The 18,919-nt window shown below is 38.9% G+C and overlaps 1 protein-coding gene across 7 annotated transcripts in view; it reads left to right on the plus strand.

Annotated features, from left to right (window-relative positions):
• The window catches only part of GPD2 (glycerol-3-phosphate dehydrogenase 2), a 195,309-nt gene that overhangs the window by 76,362 nt on the left and 100,028 nt on the right, over positions 1 to 18,919 (plus strand). For 5 of the 7 annotated variants that reach the window (XM_072960982.1, XM_006196178.4, XM_072960984.1 and 2 more), the window contains exon 2: positions 16,669 to 16,778. In XM_072960982.1, the coding sequence (XP_072817083.1) occupies positions 16,677 to 16,778 (102 nt within the window). In that variant the 5' untranslated portion in view covers positions 16,669 to 16,676. Of the gene's footprint in view, positions 1 to 14,783; positions 14,826 to 15,171; positions 15,192 to 16,668; positions 16,779 to 18,919 lie in introns of those variants that run through there. The other 2 variants (XM_072960981.1, XM_072960985.1) reach the window with 2 other exon arrangements.

Here is an 18,919-nt window from a genome sequence, read left to right on the forward strand (position 1 = left end):
ACTATTGTCCGGTAGTTGGCACGCACTGAATAAATGGCCAAACAAGGCCCTTTTGACACATTCAGATGATTCTTGTCCCAGGTTCTTGCTGGATGTGTAGCCAAAGTCGTGGTGCATGTTTTTACATTTTGAGATCAGGGCATCATCCTAGAGGGGTAACATTCTTGAGAAATATACTGACTTCTTTAAACAAATATGGACTCATAGCGTTGGCATTTTGGTCTTATATTAGTATTTTTTTTCAAGGTAGATGGGGTTCAGGGTTTGTGATAGAGCCAGAAAGCAATTCCTCATCCTATGTCAACTAAAAATAAATGCCAGGAAGTATTCTGAATAGAGGACAAGAAAACCACTCTTATGGGTCAAAGTTGTCCCCGTCACTAGGGTTAACTCAGGACACAAACCTTAGATCAAGCCTCTTGCCGGGAATGTTTTAAATCCCTTGACTAATTGAACTACTAGAGACAGACATATAAACATTGGGCTCCACGGAATCAGAGTCTGATCTAAAGTGGAAGAGAGCCCACTGCCTCCCTGTGGCCTCTGTACCAGGTAACCTCTGGCCTGGAGTTGGACGTGCGTAGATGCTGGGCTTTCCAAGGCTTTTATGTTTGATGGAGTGCTCCACAAATAACAGTATCTGTTCTGTTGAAGAGAATGTTTATTTTGGGAGAGATGCTAGAGAAAGTGTGGAAGGGCCCTGCTTACTGTTTTTTTCAGGGGAAATGGCTAGATTCACTTCCCCCGCGTGTGTCTTAAGTGCACTTGCTTGGGCAGAGCCAAGTGCAGCTGGGGCTAACGCAGGGCCGTGGCCGCTGTTTGTTCTCTCTGACCGCAGCCTCTGCACACGTGGGAGCCCATGTAGATGATGTATTGGGAATGGGAGTTGTTGACAGCAGAGGTATTTTTCTACATTTTTCACATTATCTCAAATTCTCAATGGAAGTTGTGAAATAGATGAGATTTTATGCATAAGGCTAAAGCTCACAGTCAGTCACACAGCCAGTAAGTGACGTAAGTCAGAGTTCAGTCCGGGGCTGTCTGTCTCTGATGACCTCTCCACTGGCTGCCTCCCACAGAGAATGTGCTACTGACTGGTCGGTAGTGTCGTCTGAGTATGCCAAGGACAGCACCCTATGACTAGAAGGATCCCAGCTGTGCCTCGGGCAGCAGCAGTGTTCCTGTCTGAGAGCACTGAATTGTCACAGGGCGGGGACAGAGAGAGCATTGGCCTCCATCTAGGATGATCTGTCATTTCTCTGTGCACCTGTGGGCTTCCTTCAGGGCTGGCCCAGTGACTGAAGAGATTCTGTATTTCTGGAGTTGAACCCTGGGGGACACTAAATTCCAGGAAGTTCTATCAGCTTTGCAGTCACTGCTTTGACTAAATTGTTGGGATCTTTGATGTTGTGTTAAACTTTAAATCCCTAAGAGGATGTGATATGAAATAACTAAAAATTCAAGACTAGTTTAGGTGTAGTTTAACTCAGGCTTCAATAGTTATTGTGTCAGATGCTCAAGGCAGATTCATTCCAGTTAGGGTAGAAACTGTTCTTCAGAATCAGGTAGATAATTCTGTGACATTTTCCAGTTCTTGCTGCAAGATTCCTAATAAATTCTAAAGGCAAACTATCCTTTTCCTTTCTCTGTGTGGGTCTTTTACTCTAGTCCATTAAAGATGAGAAAAGTTGTGTAACAGGAAAGTCACTCAAGCAATGGTCAGATGATATGGGATTTAGTCAAATGTCAGCTATCTATCTGCACGTGATCTTTAGAGCTCTTACTTTTTTTCCTTTCTCTCTCATCCGCACATACACATAGATAGCTTTTTTTTTCTTATTACAAGAACACTACATACTCATTTTGAAAATTTTAAAAATGATACACACAAGAAAAAAGGAAAATGACCCTACCATTCAAAGATGAGATTTTAAACATTTTTGGATATGTATACACATCATACATCCTTTGTGTATGTGTGTGTATATGTGTAAATCAGAAACACACGTGGACACTATTTTATCTATTTTCGTTCTCTTCGTAATTAATTTTCTATTGCCCATTACCCCATCTCCATCCAGAGTGCAATTAACTCAGAAAGAATTGACTCCTAAGCAATCAAGAAATTCTAGAATATGTAAGTTATTCAGAGCTGTCCACTTATTTCTAGACCTTAATAGTTATTACCAGCATAAAAATGTTTTTTCAAGTCAGAGTGGGATAAGAGACTGGCAATCACTTTGGCCTGGTGAGTGACCTACCCTTGTCATCCAGTTTGGGTGGGAGAAATGGCAGGAGGCCAGCGTTATGGGATCTAGCAGTGCCGTGAAAAAGGAAATGTGCAGAAGATCTCAGTCGTTTATATGCGGAATCTGAAGTCCAGAAATATCAGGTGGCTTTGCTGAGGCTGAGACTGTCACAGGGTGGGGGTCTGGCCCCAAATGCTGCTTGCCTGTTCTGTGACTGCTGCCTCAGGATACAGTCTGAACAACAAATCATGCAGCTGGCGGCTATCAAAGTCATGACCATGGGAGTAGGCACAAGTGCACTGGGTGAGGTCATGCCTGAAGGTCGTGGCGTTGATATTGGAACCTGGCATTTTGACAGGAGGCCTATTAGAAATGCTGTTTTGTAAGTCATTTTGTAAGTCCTGATGGCCCGATGGTAAGATCAAAGTCTCCAACTATGAGCTAAATTTTTTGGATTAACTTTGGGTTTCACTGAACATTTTCTCAAAATTTATGGTTGAGAAGAGGCTATTGAGTATAAATTGCTAATGTGCTCTGCTGATTTCCATCAGCTATGTGATTTGACTGACAACACTGCGAGCCTAGCCTACTGGGGTCTGGTGAATTACATCTGCTCAGCCAGAGTGTTTCTTGAGCTGGAATTGAAATGCACGGCCCTCTAGTTTCCAGTGTGATGCCAACACTCAGGCAATTGACTTTTGCTCTTCAGTCTCCAGCAGGGGGAAAATTATGAAATAAAACGGGGAGAGGACAGGCATCCTCAAGATTCAAGCCCATAAATATAAATAACAGTAATTAATCATATGCAGTCTCTCTTGTCTATTACATCTATGCTCGGTGTGTCAGTAAGTTTTACACAGCTCTTTAGCACCCTGCCTGTAGTTGGTGGGGAATGTTCCGAGTGCCTCGGCTTGTTGAGATGTGACCTTGGGTTCTTTTCCAAAACAAGTCCTCAAGATAGAATGAATTGTGGGGGAGAAAATCACCTGCAACATACCCCAGACCAACAGGGAATAGAAATATAAAAGAATTCTGCTGTTGGCATTTGAGAGGCTCTCTCAGTTGACACTTCCCAGGCTTTGTTACCAGCTTGTTAGACTGAATGGGATGGAACAGTCTTTCAAGTGTGTAAGTTCAGTAGATATTTATATTCAAGATTATCCCTAAAGTGTTTGTTTTCCTATTATAGAATCCTGCTTTTGATTGTGGTTTACATTTTTGACTATTTTCTCATGTCATTTGTTAACTTTTTCTCTCTGTCCCCATAATGTCCCTTTTTCACACTTTCATCTGCTCATTATGAACATTCCTACTGGTGTCCTTAAGAAAAAATAGCAGCTTTTACTTTGATTACCCTAAAAAGCATCCTTTATACTGTAGCTAGGGTCGATCTTCTTTTCTCCCTCTTTCTCTAAATTCCGTCGTATTATTGCACTGATTAAGACCTCCCATTCATTTTCTGTCTCTATCTTGTCAGAATAAACACCTTGCTAGGAGGAAGTCATTTGTGACTTGCCACCTGCCTGGCTCTCTGACCTGACCTGGAACCCACTGCCCACATCGTTCACAGTGCTGCCGCCACAGTGGCCTTTTAGTGTCCAGTAGAGGCAAAGCTGACACATGCTGTGTGTTTTTGTATGCCTGTCCCCTCTGTGTGGCAGGACCTTCTCTTAGATCCCTGTGTGACTGGCTCTTCCTCCTCAGTGACATTTGTGCCAAATAACCTCCATGAACCTTTTATCTAAAGTAGATCCCACCTACTCCCACTCTCCAACCTAATTATTTCCATAGCACTTGTCAGTTTCAAAATACTCAATTTTTAAATTGTGTTTACATGTTTATTTTTTGTTTTCTCTAATTCATGAGAACAGAAAAATTGCCAGCCCCTAAGCAGTGCTAAGGATCTAGCAGGCATTCGTTCAGTCAATCCCAGCTGCATGCATGTTGCAGAACGAATGTCCCTCCTTTCGTCTTCCTTTAGTTGGGTAGGTCCTTCAGTGATACTTTCCTGAGTATTTGTTGAGCTCTTGCTTTGGCTATTTTCTTAGAATGTGCAGTTTTTATCTTTCACTCACCAACAGCGTGTTTTTCATAAGCCAGTTTCCAACAAGGAAATTTGACGTTTTTTGGCTCATCTATCTGTAAACTTTTCTTTAAATCCAGGAGAGCAGAGAAAAAGGTTCTAGTTGTGTCTAGAGCAGAGAAACAAACAGCTTTGTCATATTTTTCCCAGGGTACGTAATGTGAGTTTGTTCAGATGAGGCAGAATTGAAGTAAGAATTTTCTTTTTCTAATCTTGGACTATGCGCTTGTATCTGGTTTGAAGTTCTTAATCATCTTAAGAGGCTTGTGTAGTTTGTTTCATCCATACTGTATACAGCAAACTTCAGAAATTATCTGGTAAGATCCATTGACCTAGAACAAAGGAAGGAAGAGGGGAAAAGGCCCTTGAATAGATGGAGAGAGAAAGTTGAAAATTCAGATGCTAGGATGCTAATAAGTTGTTCCTTTTGCCTTGCTCAGAGTTATTTATTTGTATTTTAAACAGTTTTAGCTAACTTGGCCATCACTTTTCTGACCGTAGTGTCAACAAATTAGAAGTGAGCTGGAGAGCTCAAAGATCAAAAGGGAAACTTACCATGAGCCGATCGTTTGGAAGAAAGAGGAAAATTTTATAAAGCAGATGTGGGAAGAATTCAAGCGGGAACAGTCTGTGGTTCGGAGCCACTTAGTAAAGAGGTAATAGTATTCAGCTGTTCCCGAGGGCAGTGCCCTATCAGCATAGTCTAATGCACAGAAGGATGGCCCTAAGCCATCAATAATTGCGTTCACGGTTGATATTCTTTAAGAAGACAAAGTGTGGCTTGTATTTTTGAAATATTTCAATTCAAAATAGCCTAGACACTTTTTAAAATAGTAAACTCCATTCAAATGTAAGCCTTTGGAAGGCAGGGATTTTTGTTGTTTGTCCTCAGTTGTACTCTCAGTGCCTGGGACATGTTAAATGATCAGAAAATAATTATTGAATGAAAGAATGAATACAAATCTTAATCATCCAACAGTGCGAAATAAATAGGACATTAAGATAGTACCTAAACTTCAATGCAGAAGGTTTGGGTTTTTTTCCTCTGTACCTACTGAATGAAGTAAAACCATTAAATAACACAAATCTAAAGTTAAAATAACTCTGACATTTTCAGAGATACTTCATTTATAGATGGAGTGAGGATCAGCAAATTCAAATGATTTGCCTGAAATCACAAAGCAAGTTAGTGGTACAGACGGAATTACAAGACAAGTCGTAATCTCTCCTTCTAGAATACCCACTGGTGATTTCCTTTTTTTTGATCTGGTGTTTTGAGAATTAGAAGAATATAGAGGGTTTTGTGTGTGTTTGTACTTTTGTTTGTTTTGCAGTGGCAGTTTTAGCAAGAATATTGAATAGAACCCTTTATCTTCACTTTTGCGTGCTATTTAAATTTTCGACTGTCAGATGCTAGTGTATTACTGTGTAATGTTGGTACATAGTATCTCCTGCACAGTGACTAGGCTTGTTTATAGTCTAGTACTTGAAAGCTTTCCACTTAGGGTGTGTGCCAGTCCTTTTAAAGAAGAAAAGAAAACTCAAAGAAAGAGAGGCTTGGAGAGGATGCCTCATTCAAGTGGGGAGAATAAGATCTTAGGACCAAGACTATTTCAGCCAAGATGACTGAGATCGAAATACAGCTCTGTTTTATTATTTTTGTATAGGTGAAAGAAGACCTACTAGCTTTTCTTCTCCTTTTTGAGGGGTCAGGGTATGGAGCCTTTACAAAATGTTGTATGATTTGTATTCCATACTTTTGAAAGAAACTTCTGTTTGAAATACGACTTACTGCAATCTGTCTCTCCCATTGTCCAATTCTTAACTTCCTTAAGAGTCAGATATTTTTAGGGAGTGTCATCGCTGAACTAAATCATATAATACATGGTTTTTTTAAGATAGTACATCTTAGATTTCCTTTGCATGTGTATAATTTCACCCTTTGTTAATAGTTACCTTTATACCTACAGTGGGTTATTAGATATGCAGGGGAGTGAATTTTAAATGCAAATTTCAACGGATTGTTGGGGAAAAAAGGCTACAGGATGTACAAAGTGGTTAGCTTTACTTCGTGGGGATCTTCTCTAGCTCAGAAAAACAGAATAACTGGTCTCCCCGCCCCGCATCCTTCTTGGTCTCTGTTGTAACTCTCAACCATGGCTTATGCATTTAAAAAGCGGTAATGGAGCTATAATTAGATTTAGAACTTTTTTTTACAATGTAAGTAAATTAAATTAACCGAAATTATTGTGCTATAACTAACTATCATAAAAATTATGTTATAGTTTTTTATGAGCTCAAGATTTCATAAACTATCTTCAACAAGTATTTCCTAAAATGCGTTTTTAATGAAATATGTAATACAATTACTACTGGAACTTTTGAAAGAATTGCTACGTTTTCCTCTTATTCAGTGATAAAAATAATAAACAAAAGCTGAATTAACTCAGTTGGCATCAGCATTTTGAAGTTAAAAAAAAAGCCAGTTTTTTAAAGTTTTGTTTGTGCTTATTATATTTGAAGGCAGATTCTCCATCCTTCTACATCGGTGCTGTTCAGAAAATGAGCCTTCAGAATAATGATCATGAGTCTCCTTCAGGTTTTTTTGAATATTAGAAAAATGCCTATATTTAGTAGATAATTTTTCCTAATTCATAATGCTGTATTTCTTAAAAATATATGATATTGGATAACAGTAGAAGAGATCTCCGATTAAGATCCAGGTAAATAGAAACTTAATTATCTGAAGCACTTCTTTCTCTGAACATGTCATTTAACTGAAATTTTCTTAGGGTGTTTTCTTTTGACTAAAGTTCATTATCACCCACATGTGTTAAGAACGTTTTCATTTGATTCACAGTGTCTGCCCACTATTTTATAGCACTTACGCCCTTTTAAAGTACATTTATTTGTATGGTAAAGTAGATATTTTCTTATGAAACATTTTGGGGTGTATATTCAATAGCCATGATTCTGATTACTTTATAAGGGTTCGTTATAGTTATAATAAATCTGGATGAGAGGCATGACGTATTATATTTTACTGTAAAGGCAGATATTTTGAGCTCTGTTCTTTGGTTTGCAGTTTATTCGATAACAAAGTAAAGGGTCTTTTCTTGTTTTAATTACTGAAGTAGAGTCTATAACAGCATGTAAAAATCTAAAAAGGGGGTTTGTGCTGCCAAAGGAATGTGAACCATTTTTCGAACCCAACAATAGAGTTAATAAAGGGGCAGAAAGACTATGAGAAGCATAGGAGAGTCTGTTTGCCTGAAGAACTTTTTTGTGTGATTCATTGGTAACATTCCTTCTTCCTCAAGACAGAATTAAAGCTTTTTTCATTGTCAGCTCTATTCTTGTTAAGTGAGGCATTTCTTATTGGTTGATATATAAATACAAGTTTGTTATTTCATACTAGGCATGTTATCCACTCAGTTCCTTAACCTAACTTGTGTCTTTATAAGGGATGGGTATTTGCGGGGAGTGCTCCGTAAGGATTTTCACTTATGAGGGCATTTTATTTTATGCTTCCAGCATTACCTGAAATTACATATATGGTAAACAAAGAAAGCAGACGTATATTTTTATGGAAAATTAAAGATAGACTTTTACAACTTTAAACAAAAATCTATTAACATATCTAGAATGGCAGAGAATATATATTAATTTTGGTTTTAAAATGAATTTAAAATGGAAAACAAGTTCACCTGCATGAACTAAGTGTAGTTCTTTGTAATTTTTCATAGCAATTCTATGGAAAGCAAATACAATAGAAATCATTCCATTATGAATTAAACCATGATCATTTGCATTTAATGACTATAAATCTGTTATTAGCTGAGATAGGCTTCATTGATTTCTTGTAATTCTACAGAGAACCTTAAGAAAGTAAGGAAAAGGGTCAAGTTTGTGACTCTGTAGTACTGGTGTGCATTTTAGAAATGGCAGAGGACATAAACACATAACATGGAAGTTGCCTTGGAGACACTTTACTTTTTTTTTTTTTAAATTGAGTCTTACATAATAAATGACTGTTAGAGAGTGAGCATGTATCCTCTTGTTCCTCCTGGGCCCTCTTCCCTTTTGGTATGTTTTCATTTTAGAGGACTTTGTGAAATAAATGCTTTTAATCAATTGTGGCATTGCATATTAAATTAAAAAAGCAAAAATTACACACCGAAAGAACTCATGGGATAATGTTTGAGCTGAATTTTTAACAGAGACTTAACTGGCTTTCTTTAAATGGTTGAAATTATTTTCTCCTCTCTCTCTCTCTCTTTTTTTTTTTTTTTTGGTGCCTTTGTTTACATTTCTTAAGTCTGATTTGAAACTCTGGAACCAGTTCAACCCTTTCTGTGCCAGCTCCTCCTTCTGTCACGCTTCCAGGCTCGCACCCTCCTTTGAGCCTGAGGCATGGTCCTGGGCTAACCTCTGTCTCAGTCCTCTGCAGCTGTGGGTTGTGTTTGTTCTAAAATGATATAACTGACCTAAGGTGCCCCAGAGAGACTAGTGGGCGTCATTTCCAAGGTGCCTACTGGCTTGGAGCTTTGTGGACCAATGCAAATACAGGGTTTGTCTTCTTTCATTTTCTCTTGGTTCCACGATTCTGTTTCTCTTTTGTCTTTGTTCAGATGCTCTCGCTTTGTTAAGATTTTGTCCCGTCTTTTGGGTTCTGTGCTTCTGGCAAAGGATTTCCTGGGGAAGTTGATTGGAAATGGAACCTGCCCTTCACTAAAGCAGTTGGCCTTCAGATAGAGTGTGAAAGGCAGGGGCCCAGCGAGGGTTTGGATGCCGACCCAGCCGTGTGTGATTGTTACCTGAGCCCCCTCATCAGCCACAGGCCAAAGTTTTGAACATCCAGAGTGTGAGGATTCATTATATCTCTAAGTTTTCGGTGGACTTTTCTTTGGTTCTTTCATTTATTTTATCAGGAGAATGCTTTTCTCAGTGACTTCAGAAAAACCTTATGGTCTGTGCTTTGATACCCTGTTTGGTGTATGCATTTTTACAACTATAGGTTGTCATTGTTACTGTTGTGGTTGTGGCTCAAGATCTCTATATGAGGAAGGGCTAGGGAAGAGTGATAGAAGAGTAAGTGTCTGCTGTTTCCTTAGGACTCGATACTCCACTTATTTCCACTGGGATAATCTTGTGGATAACCCTTGGGTCCATTTCCTATCCAGACTTGGCCTAAATCCTTTTCAGAAATGTTTAAAGCAATGGAAGAAAGGACAATTCATTTTCAGTTTATGGACTAGGACTCCTCTCTGTTGGCAGAGAACAGGTTGATGGGCCTCTGATGTTGACTGTTTTGTTCATTTATGTTGTCAGCTTTCAAAAGACATGCTTGAGGGCTCACTGTGTGTTTCTATAGAGATCACAGTGCTGCTGTGTGAGATGTATGTGCAGAAGTGCCTCTCCGCTTGGCTGGGGAGGCTGCGTTTGCAGGTAGAGTGCTAATCATTATCCCCTCCGTAAAGATAACCTTGGGGAAAGAGGAGGGAGTACATGGCGCACTTTGGTTGGTACTTGTCTGTGTAAGCACTCTATCAGCTTATGCTTGGTGTGCCTCAACTGTGGTGTACTTTCTTATAGGAGCATTCCATAGCAAAGCATTATGGAATGCAAAGCATGCATGGAATGCATATGGAATAGCAAAGCATTCCATATCACATCGATTAGAATAATAAAGGGTTGGCTTTGTTGAAACATGTCTATTTCAAAGCAGCCCCAAATCTTGACGTTTATAGTTTAAACTGGACTGCTAGGGGCAAAGGTGCTTTTGCACTCACTCCCTCTTCATCCACTTTGCCGTGGACTTGATGCCAAATTCCATGGTTATAGACCTGTTGGGTAGGACTTCCTCTGATGAGGTCCTGCACCCCCATTTAGTAAGATTCATGGACCTTTTCCCCTTTAAGTCACTGAATTTGTATACAGGTGGACCTTGGGGGCCTGGCCTCTGAGTTGTGCCTTCTGTGGGTTTGACAGTGTCATGACTCAAAATAGAGGAGGGGGCAGTTTTCCATGCACAGCTACAAGGTGGATGGCTGTACAACCAAAGTGTAAGGAGCTTCCGGTTCCTTTGGACCTGCATCTATCTGTTTAGGTAAAGGGCTGAGTCAAGTAGCACAGGCTACGTCTGGGTCACATGCTGCAAGTTGTATTTTGTGTTTAAACGCCTCGTTTGTCTGGGCTCCCAGTGTAGCTGATCAGAAGGGCACACGGTGCCTTTATATCTTGCTACAGAGCACATGTTCCAAGGATCACAAGGTTTGTGGTGGAAATGACTCTTCTGAAAATGATCTCTGAGCTATCTTCCCCCATCCCCACCGCCTACACTGATCACTCTCGTGAAGGATGGGGAGAAATGTGCTTACATCTGTGCTGGCATAAGACTCAAAACTCTGAGAAGTCTCAATTTTTCTTAAATTAATGGAGAGCATGGAAATTAGAAAGGAAACTACTGTTTCCAGGCAAGAGGCCGGAGGACAGAAGAGTTTTTGTAAAAGTGAAGGGACTCCCTTCCACAGAGAAGTGATAGATCTGTTTGGATGGGTTTTTATTTAGGCTCAGTTAAGAGAGAAACTAGGACTGTAAGACAGGGAGAAGAATTTGAGGACTCTGCTTTGAGAATTCGGGGGCCAGGAAGCGTGCTCTTGTTCTGGAATAAATCTGCTTGTGAGTGGTTGTCCAGGGGAACCTCAGCCCTTTTCATTGGGTGGTTATTTCTTGTTTCTAAGTCTCAGGTATGTGGCTAAGTCATTTCGATGCATGATTTAGCTGGAAGAGTAGCCTTGCCACTGAATGGGAGGAGGCAGAAGTGTGAGCTGTCGGGGACTGTTGGGAGACAGGACCTGAGCGGTGGTTTTCATTGTCAAAGTCGCTCTGTCTACAATGGGAGTCCTGAAAGGACAGCTAAGAATTCAGCAGAGCCAGATAACTCGCAGGGTTAGCTGGAAGCATGGGTCAGCAAACTCTGAGAAGTGGCGAGCTCGATTTTTGTTTAGCTAGCTGTAGGTATATTTTATTTTGTAGCAGATATTTCTGTCAGTTCCAGACAGAAGAGTCCCCAACCCATACCTTTAGTGCTGATGACTTGTGTGAGTTTGAGGCCCATCTGTCTACCTCTTTGCTCCTTTCTCTCTGTAGGTGTTCTATCTAGATCTCAAATTTCCTTGATTCCAAATGAGCTTGTCTTCTCCCTTAAAAACTTGCTTTTCTTTCTGATTCTTAATGTTGTAATGTTGGGGCAAGTCCCCAGCTACCCAGGCTAAAACCCCTTATGGCATTCAGTCTCTTCCTGTTTCCTTCTGTAACCACTTGTCAGATCCTGTAATGGTCTCTAACTGAGTGCTGTCATTAGAGATTTCTGGGAAGCATCAATCTCTGCATTTGCACTTTGCAATGTTGTCCTAAACTGGGCTGTCATCCTCTCACATGGGGCACGGGGACTATTTATTGCCTTCCAGTTGGTCTCTCAGTCTTAGTCACAAGCTTCAACACAAAAATCTACTTGAACACTCTTCATAAATCATGGGATGAAGCATCTTGCTTCCTTCATCTGCAGTCTCAACTCTCATGGCCAAAAGAATATCATAGAAGAATACTGTATTTCACATATACAGAATATTCTTATCTCTTGCCCTGCACTTCTTAGACCTCATTTCCAAATGAACATCATCTCCAGCCAAGTCAGATAACAACTTGCATGACTCCTGAACATTTCCGTGGTGTTCCTCCTCCAAATCTTTTTCAGTCCAGACCTGTTCATATTCACTGCCCCCCAAATCCTTTTCTTTCTTTAAGAGCCCTCTCAAGGATACTGTCTTCTGAAGCTTTCCTTACTTCTTCTAGTTAGAACTACTCTTCTTTCACTGCAATGATACAGCACCTTGCTTTCTTTTCTGTCAGAGTGTGTATGTGTGTGTATATGTATGTATTTCTTTTTTCTTTTTTTTCTATTTTTGTCTGTCGTTACCATGTGTTTAGAGCATAGAGGATGAGCTGAAGCATGAATTCACTATGCCATCTGAACTGGATACTCTACTGATTTTTTTTCAACTTGATATTGTCATGGTTTAGGAAATAATGTCATTTAGCAGCCTGCCTTATTTATAAACTAGTCCAGCCCTTCCAGGCATTTTGAAGGACCCAAAACACAGAAATGCTGGTGAAATATAGTCATTGTCTATTTAGTGATTCCATTCTTTCTTTGAGGGCATCATAACTTGGCACTTGAATAGAAATAGCATCCTAGTTTTACTCTTAACATATATCTTCTGCTTGATGAAAGTGGTTTTCGGATAGTGCTTTACCATCACCCCCACCTCCACTTCAAGCTACTGCTTTTTTGGGGCTATAATGTAATTTTTTTTCTTCCAGTTTTATTGAGGTAAAATTGACATATAACATTATATAGGTTTAAGGTATACAACATAATGATTTTTTATATATAATGAAATGATTATCACAATGAGTTTAGTTAACACTCATAATCTCACAGCTACAATTTTTTTTTTTGTGATGAGCACTTTATAGATTTCTTCTCTTAGCAACTTTAAAATACACAATTTGGTATTAGTAACTATAGTCACCACGCTGTATGTTAAATCTCCAGAACTTACTTATATTTGAAAGTTTGTACATTTTGACTATTTCTCTCCCCTTCTACCCCTGCCTCTGGCAGCCACCAAGCTCTTCTCTGTTTCTATGAGTTGGGGTTTTTTGTTTTTACGTCAGTACCATAATGTTTTGATTACTATAGCATTGCACTATTGTTTGAAATCAGGAATTTGATGCCTCCAGCTTTGTTCTTCTTTTTCAAGATTGCTTTGTCCATTCAGGGTCTTTTGTCTATCAAAGTATTATTAACACTCAGTATAGCACAACTAGTTAATAAGACAGTGTTATAAGACACATTTTGATATTTAATCCTCCAAATTGATTGTAAGCCCCTTGAAAGGTTGATAAACTCACAGATTATATTTAGTTGTGTGCCTTTTTATTTAGGGTTTTGTTTAGTTGGCCTGGTGTTCTCACAAGAATTGGGGGCTGGCATTGGTCTGTGCAAATGAGGAGCCAGTCTTGAGTCAATGTATATGTGATTTAATTCATGGGCTATTAAACATAGCTATCACACCATGATAACTAAGCTATTCTTATCTTTGGATGATTTTTCTAACTCTGGTTTTCTTTCCTAACTCCAGTTTTCTTTCCTACCTCTAGTTTTCTCACACTTTTACTTGCAAGAGGTAAAGATTTATTGACATTTGTGTTCCCAGTCTTTGCTAACTTCCTGGTTGCAGGTTTTATCTAGAAGGAAGCAGTCTTTTCCTCTTGGTAACATTATGAAGACTTTTCTCTTTGTAATGGAATGCAAATGGATACGAATAGTTCACAGCATATGGTTTATATTAATCTGTTTTTACATTTCTTTCTTTCAACATTAAAATGAAGTTTTCACATTATCTGGCAGAAGGTCACTAGTAGATATTTTGTCAGTCTTCTTCAGTGCCTTAGAGAAACCGTAATGCTGAGGAACTCTCTGGGTGAATGCTTCTGAGTAGAGTCTTATTTTGGGTGTAATAGCAAAATATGGTGTGGCTCTTGGGGAGAGGTTGCCTTTCAGAGCAAAGGCAGGGCAGAACCACCTAGTAATTAAAAGCGAAGACTAAATTGTGTTTTTTGACACTTACTAGGGAGTGACCTAGGACAAATCCCCTGCTCCCTTTGAACTGCAGGTGCCCTTCTTATGAAATTATGATGTTGTGAGGGTAATATGAGCTGATGTATGTAAAGAATTAAAAACATGGTACCTGTTACCGAGCAATTAAGTTAATAAATGGTAACCATTGTCATTATAACATTAATAATAATGATGGTGATGATGATGATAATGTTAGGAGAGCCAGGTGAAATTGATTCTGTGCTTTTGTTTTTGAATTACCTGTAAGAGTGATTTATTCATAACAACTAGCTAGATTATCTTACAGACGAATTTGATCACAATAGAAATAATAATATCCCCTAGGCATAGGTTATTTTATGAAAATACTGAAAAAAGAAACTATTAGCCAATATTATTGCTAACTCCACAGAATAATGTATGAATGCAGTTTTTTCCGTACTATTAGTGGCTCATTGAGAAAACCCATAAAGATACCCTCCTTAGCATGTTTTGGTTTCAGACAAATCAAATTGAAGCAATATACCAAGGTGAGCAGGGAATGTTGGGATCTATACAGTTGGAAAAACTAGCTCCAAACTTATCTGGCTGAATGAGCGCCTCTGCTGAGACACTTTCATTGACTGTATTGTACAACATCCCTCAGTTGGCGCTACTAAAGTGTGGTATCCTTTGTGAGGTCATCGGTGACATTATCCACAAGACAGAAGCAAGGAGACTGAGCTAAAATCAGCCACATACCAAACTCACATCCAAAGGACTGCCAGGCTGCTATCTATATGGGGTGGGCACCAGCGTTGTTTAGGTAAATAGAGCTGGGTCTCTATTCTCTGTCCCTAATTGTCAGGGGAACTCAGCTAGCCTGGGGATAGCATGAGTTTCTACTGTGTGATAGGCACACATGTGAACGGTTATAGCAGTATTAGGAGTGGTGATGGTGAACTGTGACAAATGGGTGCCTTCCAAGTTGGCTAAGTTGTGTTGTTTACTATTAGAGCAACCATGGACATTAGATTTTGCTTAGAGTTGACCAAATGATGAATGGAAGCCCTAGCCTGCATATACTAACCGTTTTGCATAACTTGGGAGAGGGGATGGTTGATGTAGAGAAGGGACCGGAAAGAAGAGACTTCCAGCAGCCGAGAACATACACGTGTGAAATATTTTTCTGGTGAGAATCTTAAAAATAAAGATGAGTCTTAGAATTTAGGAGTTCATAAAAAAAAAATGAGATCAGAGGAAAAATAAAATTTTAAGAAATGCCAACTTTTATTTTAGTATATAATTTATAGTATTCCAAAATGAATTTTCTGTAGAATCATAGTTACCAACTGCACAGAAATTCTTTGATTTAGGCTAGTTATGCTGATAGACTGTATCCATTCAATATGAACTCAGATTTTAACTGTATCATAAGTTACATTGAGATACTATATGTTCTTTACTATCCTAGGTTAAAACTGACTTCATATTCAATACTTTCTTGGGTCATGGGTTGTTTGTAGATAAGGTGCGTTGTCCAGACGGGTCAGTCCTAGGCCCATTCAGGAAAGTGGGGTAGTGCCTTCCCTGTAAGATGTGGGTGTGCCAGCTGCTATTGTGAGTGAAAGGCTTAGGCAGGTCAAGTTGCTCTATAACAACTCTTAAGTTAGAATTTTTTTAGGTGATCACATAGTTTTGCCTTTGTTTGTTTGTTTAGCAGACTAAACAGGAGGGTTTTTTTTGTTGAATTTTCTTTTTTCATCTTTTTTTTCTTTTCGGTTCCTGAAAAAGTTAGACTATTTAAATCCTCAAAAAAAAAAAATTCTAAAGAAATTTTAATCAGTCCAAGAGCAGAAAAGAAATTTTTTTAAACAAGTGAGAAGAAAGTCAAGAGCTAACACAGTGCAAGATTTTATCTAGAAATATACAGTAAGCACAAAAGAGTGCTTGATCTGGAGAGTTTCCCTTTGAAATTGTGGTGTCATGCCACTCTGGCTGGAAGAAACCTTTTTTTTTAAAGTTCCTTTAATGAAAGGAATTGCAGCAGTGTTAAATCTGTCATTTTATAAAAGGATCAAGGCATGGTTTTCATTGACTTTTTATCTGTAAAGTGTAGACTCTCCTAGGGATAGAAATGTAAGCGTGTTGGCTTTCAGTTCTAGTGAGAACTTCATTCGGAAGAGGGAAACTCAGGAAGGGAGTTGTACCAGAGCTGAATTAAGCACTTGCCAAAGAACCTGAAGCAGGCGTGAGGTTCATTGTCACGATGAGTGACAGAAGACTTTGACCAATTCTTTTTGTGGAGGGGATTAATGGTTGAACAAACTTGCAAGTCCAGCATGTGGTTTTCTCAGATACACAATGACATTTCTTTTCACAGCTCTCTTGACTTTATACTATTTAAATATCCTCAGTTGTATCTTAATTTTCCTTTCTTTAATTCCTGTTGGATGGTAACTTTTATATAGTCAGTTCCCTAGGGTTTTTTGTGTAGTGTTTTTGAATTGTGGTTTGCAAATTGGTACATTAGTAAATTCCTTATCGTATGTTTCTTTTCTAGTTTAACATAATTTCATAATCGACACAGTCTCTTTTTACTATTGGATTGTTGTGTGATAAAAATCCTAATAAACTTTTTTTGTTTCCTTTTTTCCTTGTCTTTGTAGGCTAAGAAATGGCATTTCAAAAGGCAGTGAAAGGGACTATTCTTGTTGGAGGAGGTGCTGTTGCAACTGTTCTAGGCCTCTCTCAGTTTGCTCATTACAGAAGGAAGCAAGTAAGTAATTGTACATGCATTGATTGTAATATGAAACTTAGATCTGTTAAAGAATTGTGTGTGGGGCGTGCGCAGGCTGATGGTTTTGTTTAGAAATTACTGTCTCAGCTTGATCTGAAAGACTCCAATTTAAAATACTGCCTTAACGATCCTTGAGAACTGTGTGTATCTCATTTTTTAAAAAGTAAATTTCTTTATCAGAAAGCATTATGTTATTTAGCCTCTGTTTTGGCTCTTTGGTCTCAAAAGACTGCTTCATTTCTGAGTGCCAGAGTTTATTCATTTAGACTTTCCTTGTCTAATTCATCCAAATGTCTGGATACCTTCTATGTTCCTGCCAAGAGTTTGTCTTATTAGAAGGCAGGCAGCTGAGAAAGGAAATGGAAAAGAAAGAGCCTCTACAAAAGGCCCAACTTGGAATCTTGGTTTTATTTTTGCTAGGTTTTGTTACTCATATAGTTCTACTTAATACTGGGCAAAATTTTTCGTGGGAGAAGGCCATGAAAGTGAGATTGGCATGAAATTTCTAAATAATTTAAAGTGTTCAGTTCATTTTCATTTTGGTTTTTTTCCCTCTTGGCACTACAACTATGCCTTTGCATAGTCCAAATTGATGCTGAGAAACAACTTTGGTGAATGGGTTTGTTCTTTTCAGGCTTGAAATACTGACCTCAGTAGTTAGTGTTAGTCTCTTGTCCCTCCTTCCTCATGTCACTAGGGCATTTCGTGATGCCAGCTGGTTGGTGCATTCCTGATTCAAAGATGGAGGTGAAGACTTTGGGAAGCTATTTATAGATAAGCTTCCTATGAACTACTCATATCCTACATTTTTGTGAGAACCTTGAAACCTTGAGTTTTCTTGCACTTGCTGTTTCCATTTCTTTGTGCTAGAAGAGGGTGGAGCCAGCCGCCTTGCTTGAAGTCCCATGTCTTGAGTGGGAAATACCACGTTAAAAACACATGGTAGAAAGACTCAATTTGCTGACTCGTGAAAATTAAAAAAAGAGAAGCTCATTTTTAGTGTTACCTCCTAAAGATGGACGGTATTGAATAGGTTACTCTAGTTTTTTTCATTTTTAACTGTGAGCACATTACTATTCAAGCTTCCCTAGGTATATGTGTTGCAGGTGTTATTGACTGACTTGCTGTTGAAACTCATCCTCACCCACTGAACATGCTTGATGCACTATTTTTTTAAAAATATTTCCTTAGTTCCTTAAAAGTAAGTGCGAAAAGACGTTGTTTATGCTGAAGCTATTTTAGAAGTGCAGTTCTGTTTGGGACTTGGACTTTTACAGATTAAATTACTTCTGCCATCTTTACCAGGGCTATCTGAAACGATACTGGTAAATGCCAGTGCCAAAGGTCATGACATCTAATATGATGAGTTGTTGCTAAATTTGTATGTGGGATATGTCTGTTAACCATAGTAAACATATTCTATTTCAGAGTTTATAACTTAATTTTAAACCTAGGTAGTACTGTGTCTTATATGTTTATCTGTCTGTCCATTTATGTATATGTTCTGTTTGATTTCCCTTTTATCTCACAGAATAGAATAAGCAGTTGATGCTGCCTCCAATCAATCAAGTTAGGGGTTAATTTTAGTCAGTAACATCAAGCAAAACCATGGTCTATTGACTCCTGGGACATTTTGTCATTTTCTCCTTCCTCAGTTAGACATCGTGACCACCCTAATAGCCAAATGAAACAGATACCAGCAGTTTCAAGTCATTTATAATTTTAATCTGACAAGTTCTTTTGAGAAAAATCACCATAGGCATATTCAATCAATGAGTTGCGTAAGCCATGCACTCCAAGTGCGTGTGTTCTTTTGTGGTGATTCCTGTCCCTTTAAGCCACTGCCGTCAGCACATTTTGGGTAGCAGGTTTGGATGTAGCCATAGGGATGGGCAAAAAAGAAAGAAAAGGGTGTGTAAGGGGGGAGAGGAGACCATCTCAGCTAGAACCATTGACGTAAAATGACCACAGGCCTCAGCTGTCCTCTCTTAGAAAATATCTGCCAATCAGAGCCATTCTAGGGGAGGAAATTTTCCTGACTTCAATAGTCAAGAAAAATCTGCCCGTTGATACCCATTATTTGGCTACATATTATAGAAGCTGTGCCCTTAAACGTGCCT

This window comes from Vicugna pacos, chromosome 5, assembly GCF_048564905.1.
Source record: "Vicugna pacos chromosome 5, VicPac4, whole genome shotgun sequence".
Taxonomy (NCBI): domain Eukaryota; kingdom Metazoa; phylum Chordata; class Mammalia; order Artiodactyla; family Camelidae; genus Vicugna; species Vicugna pacos.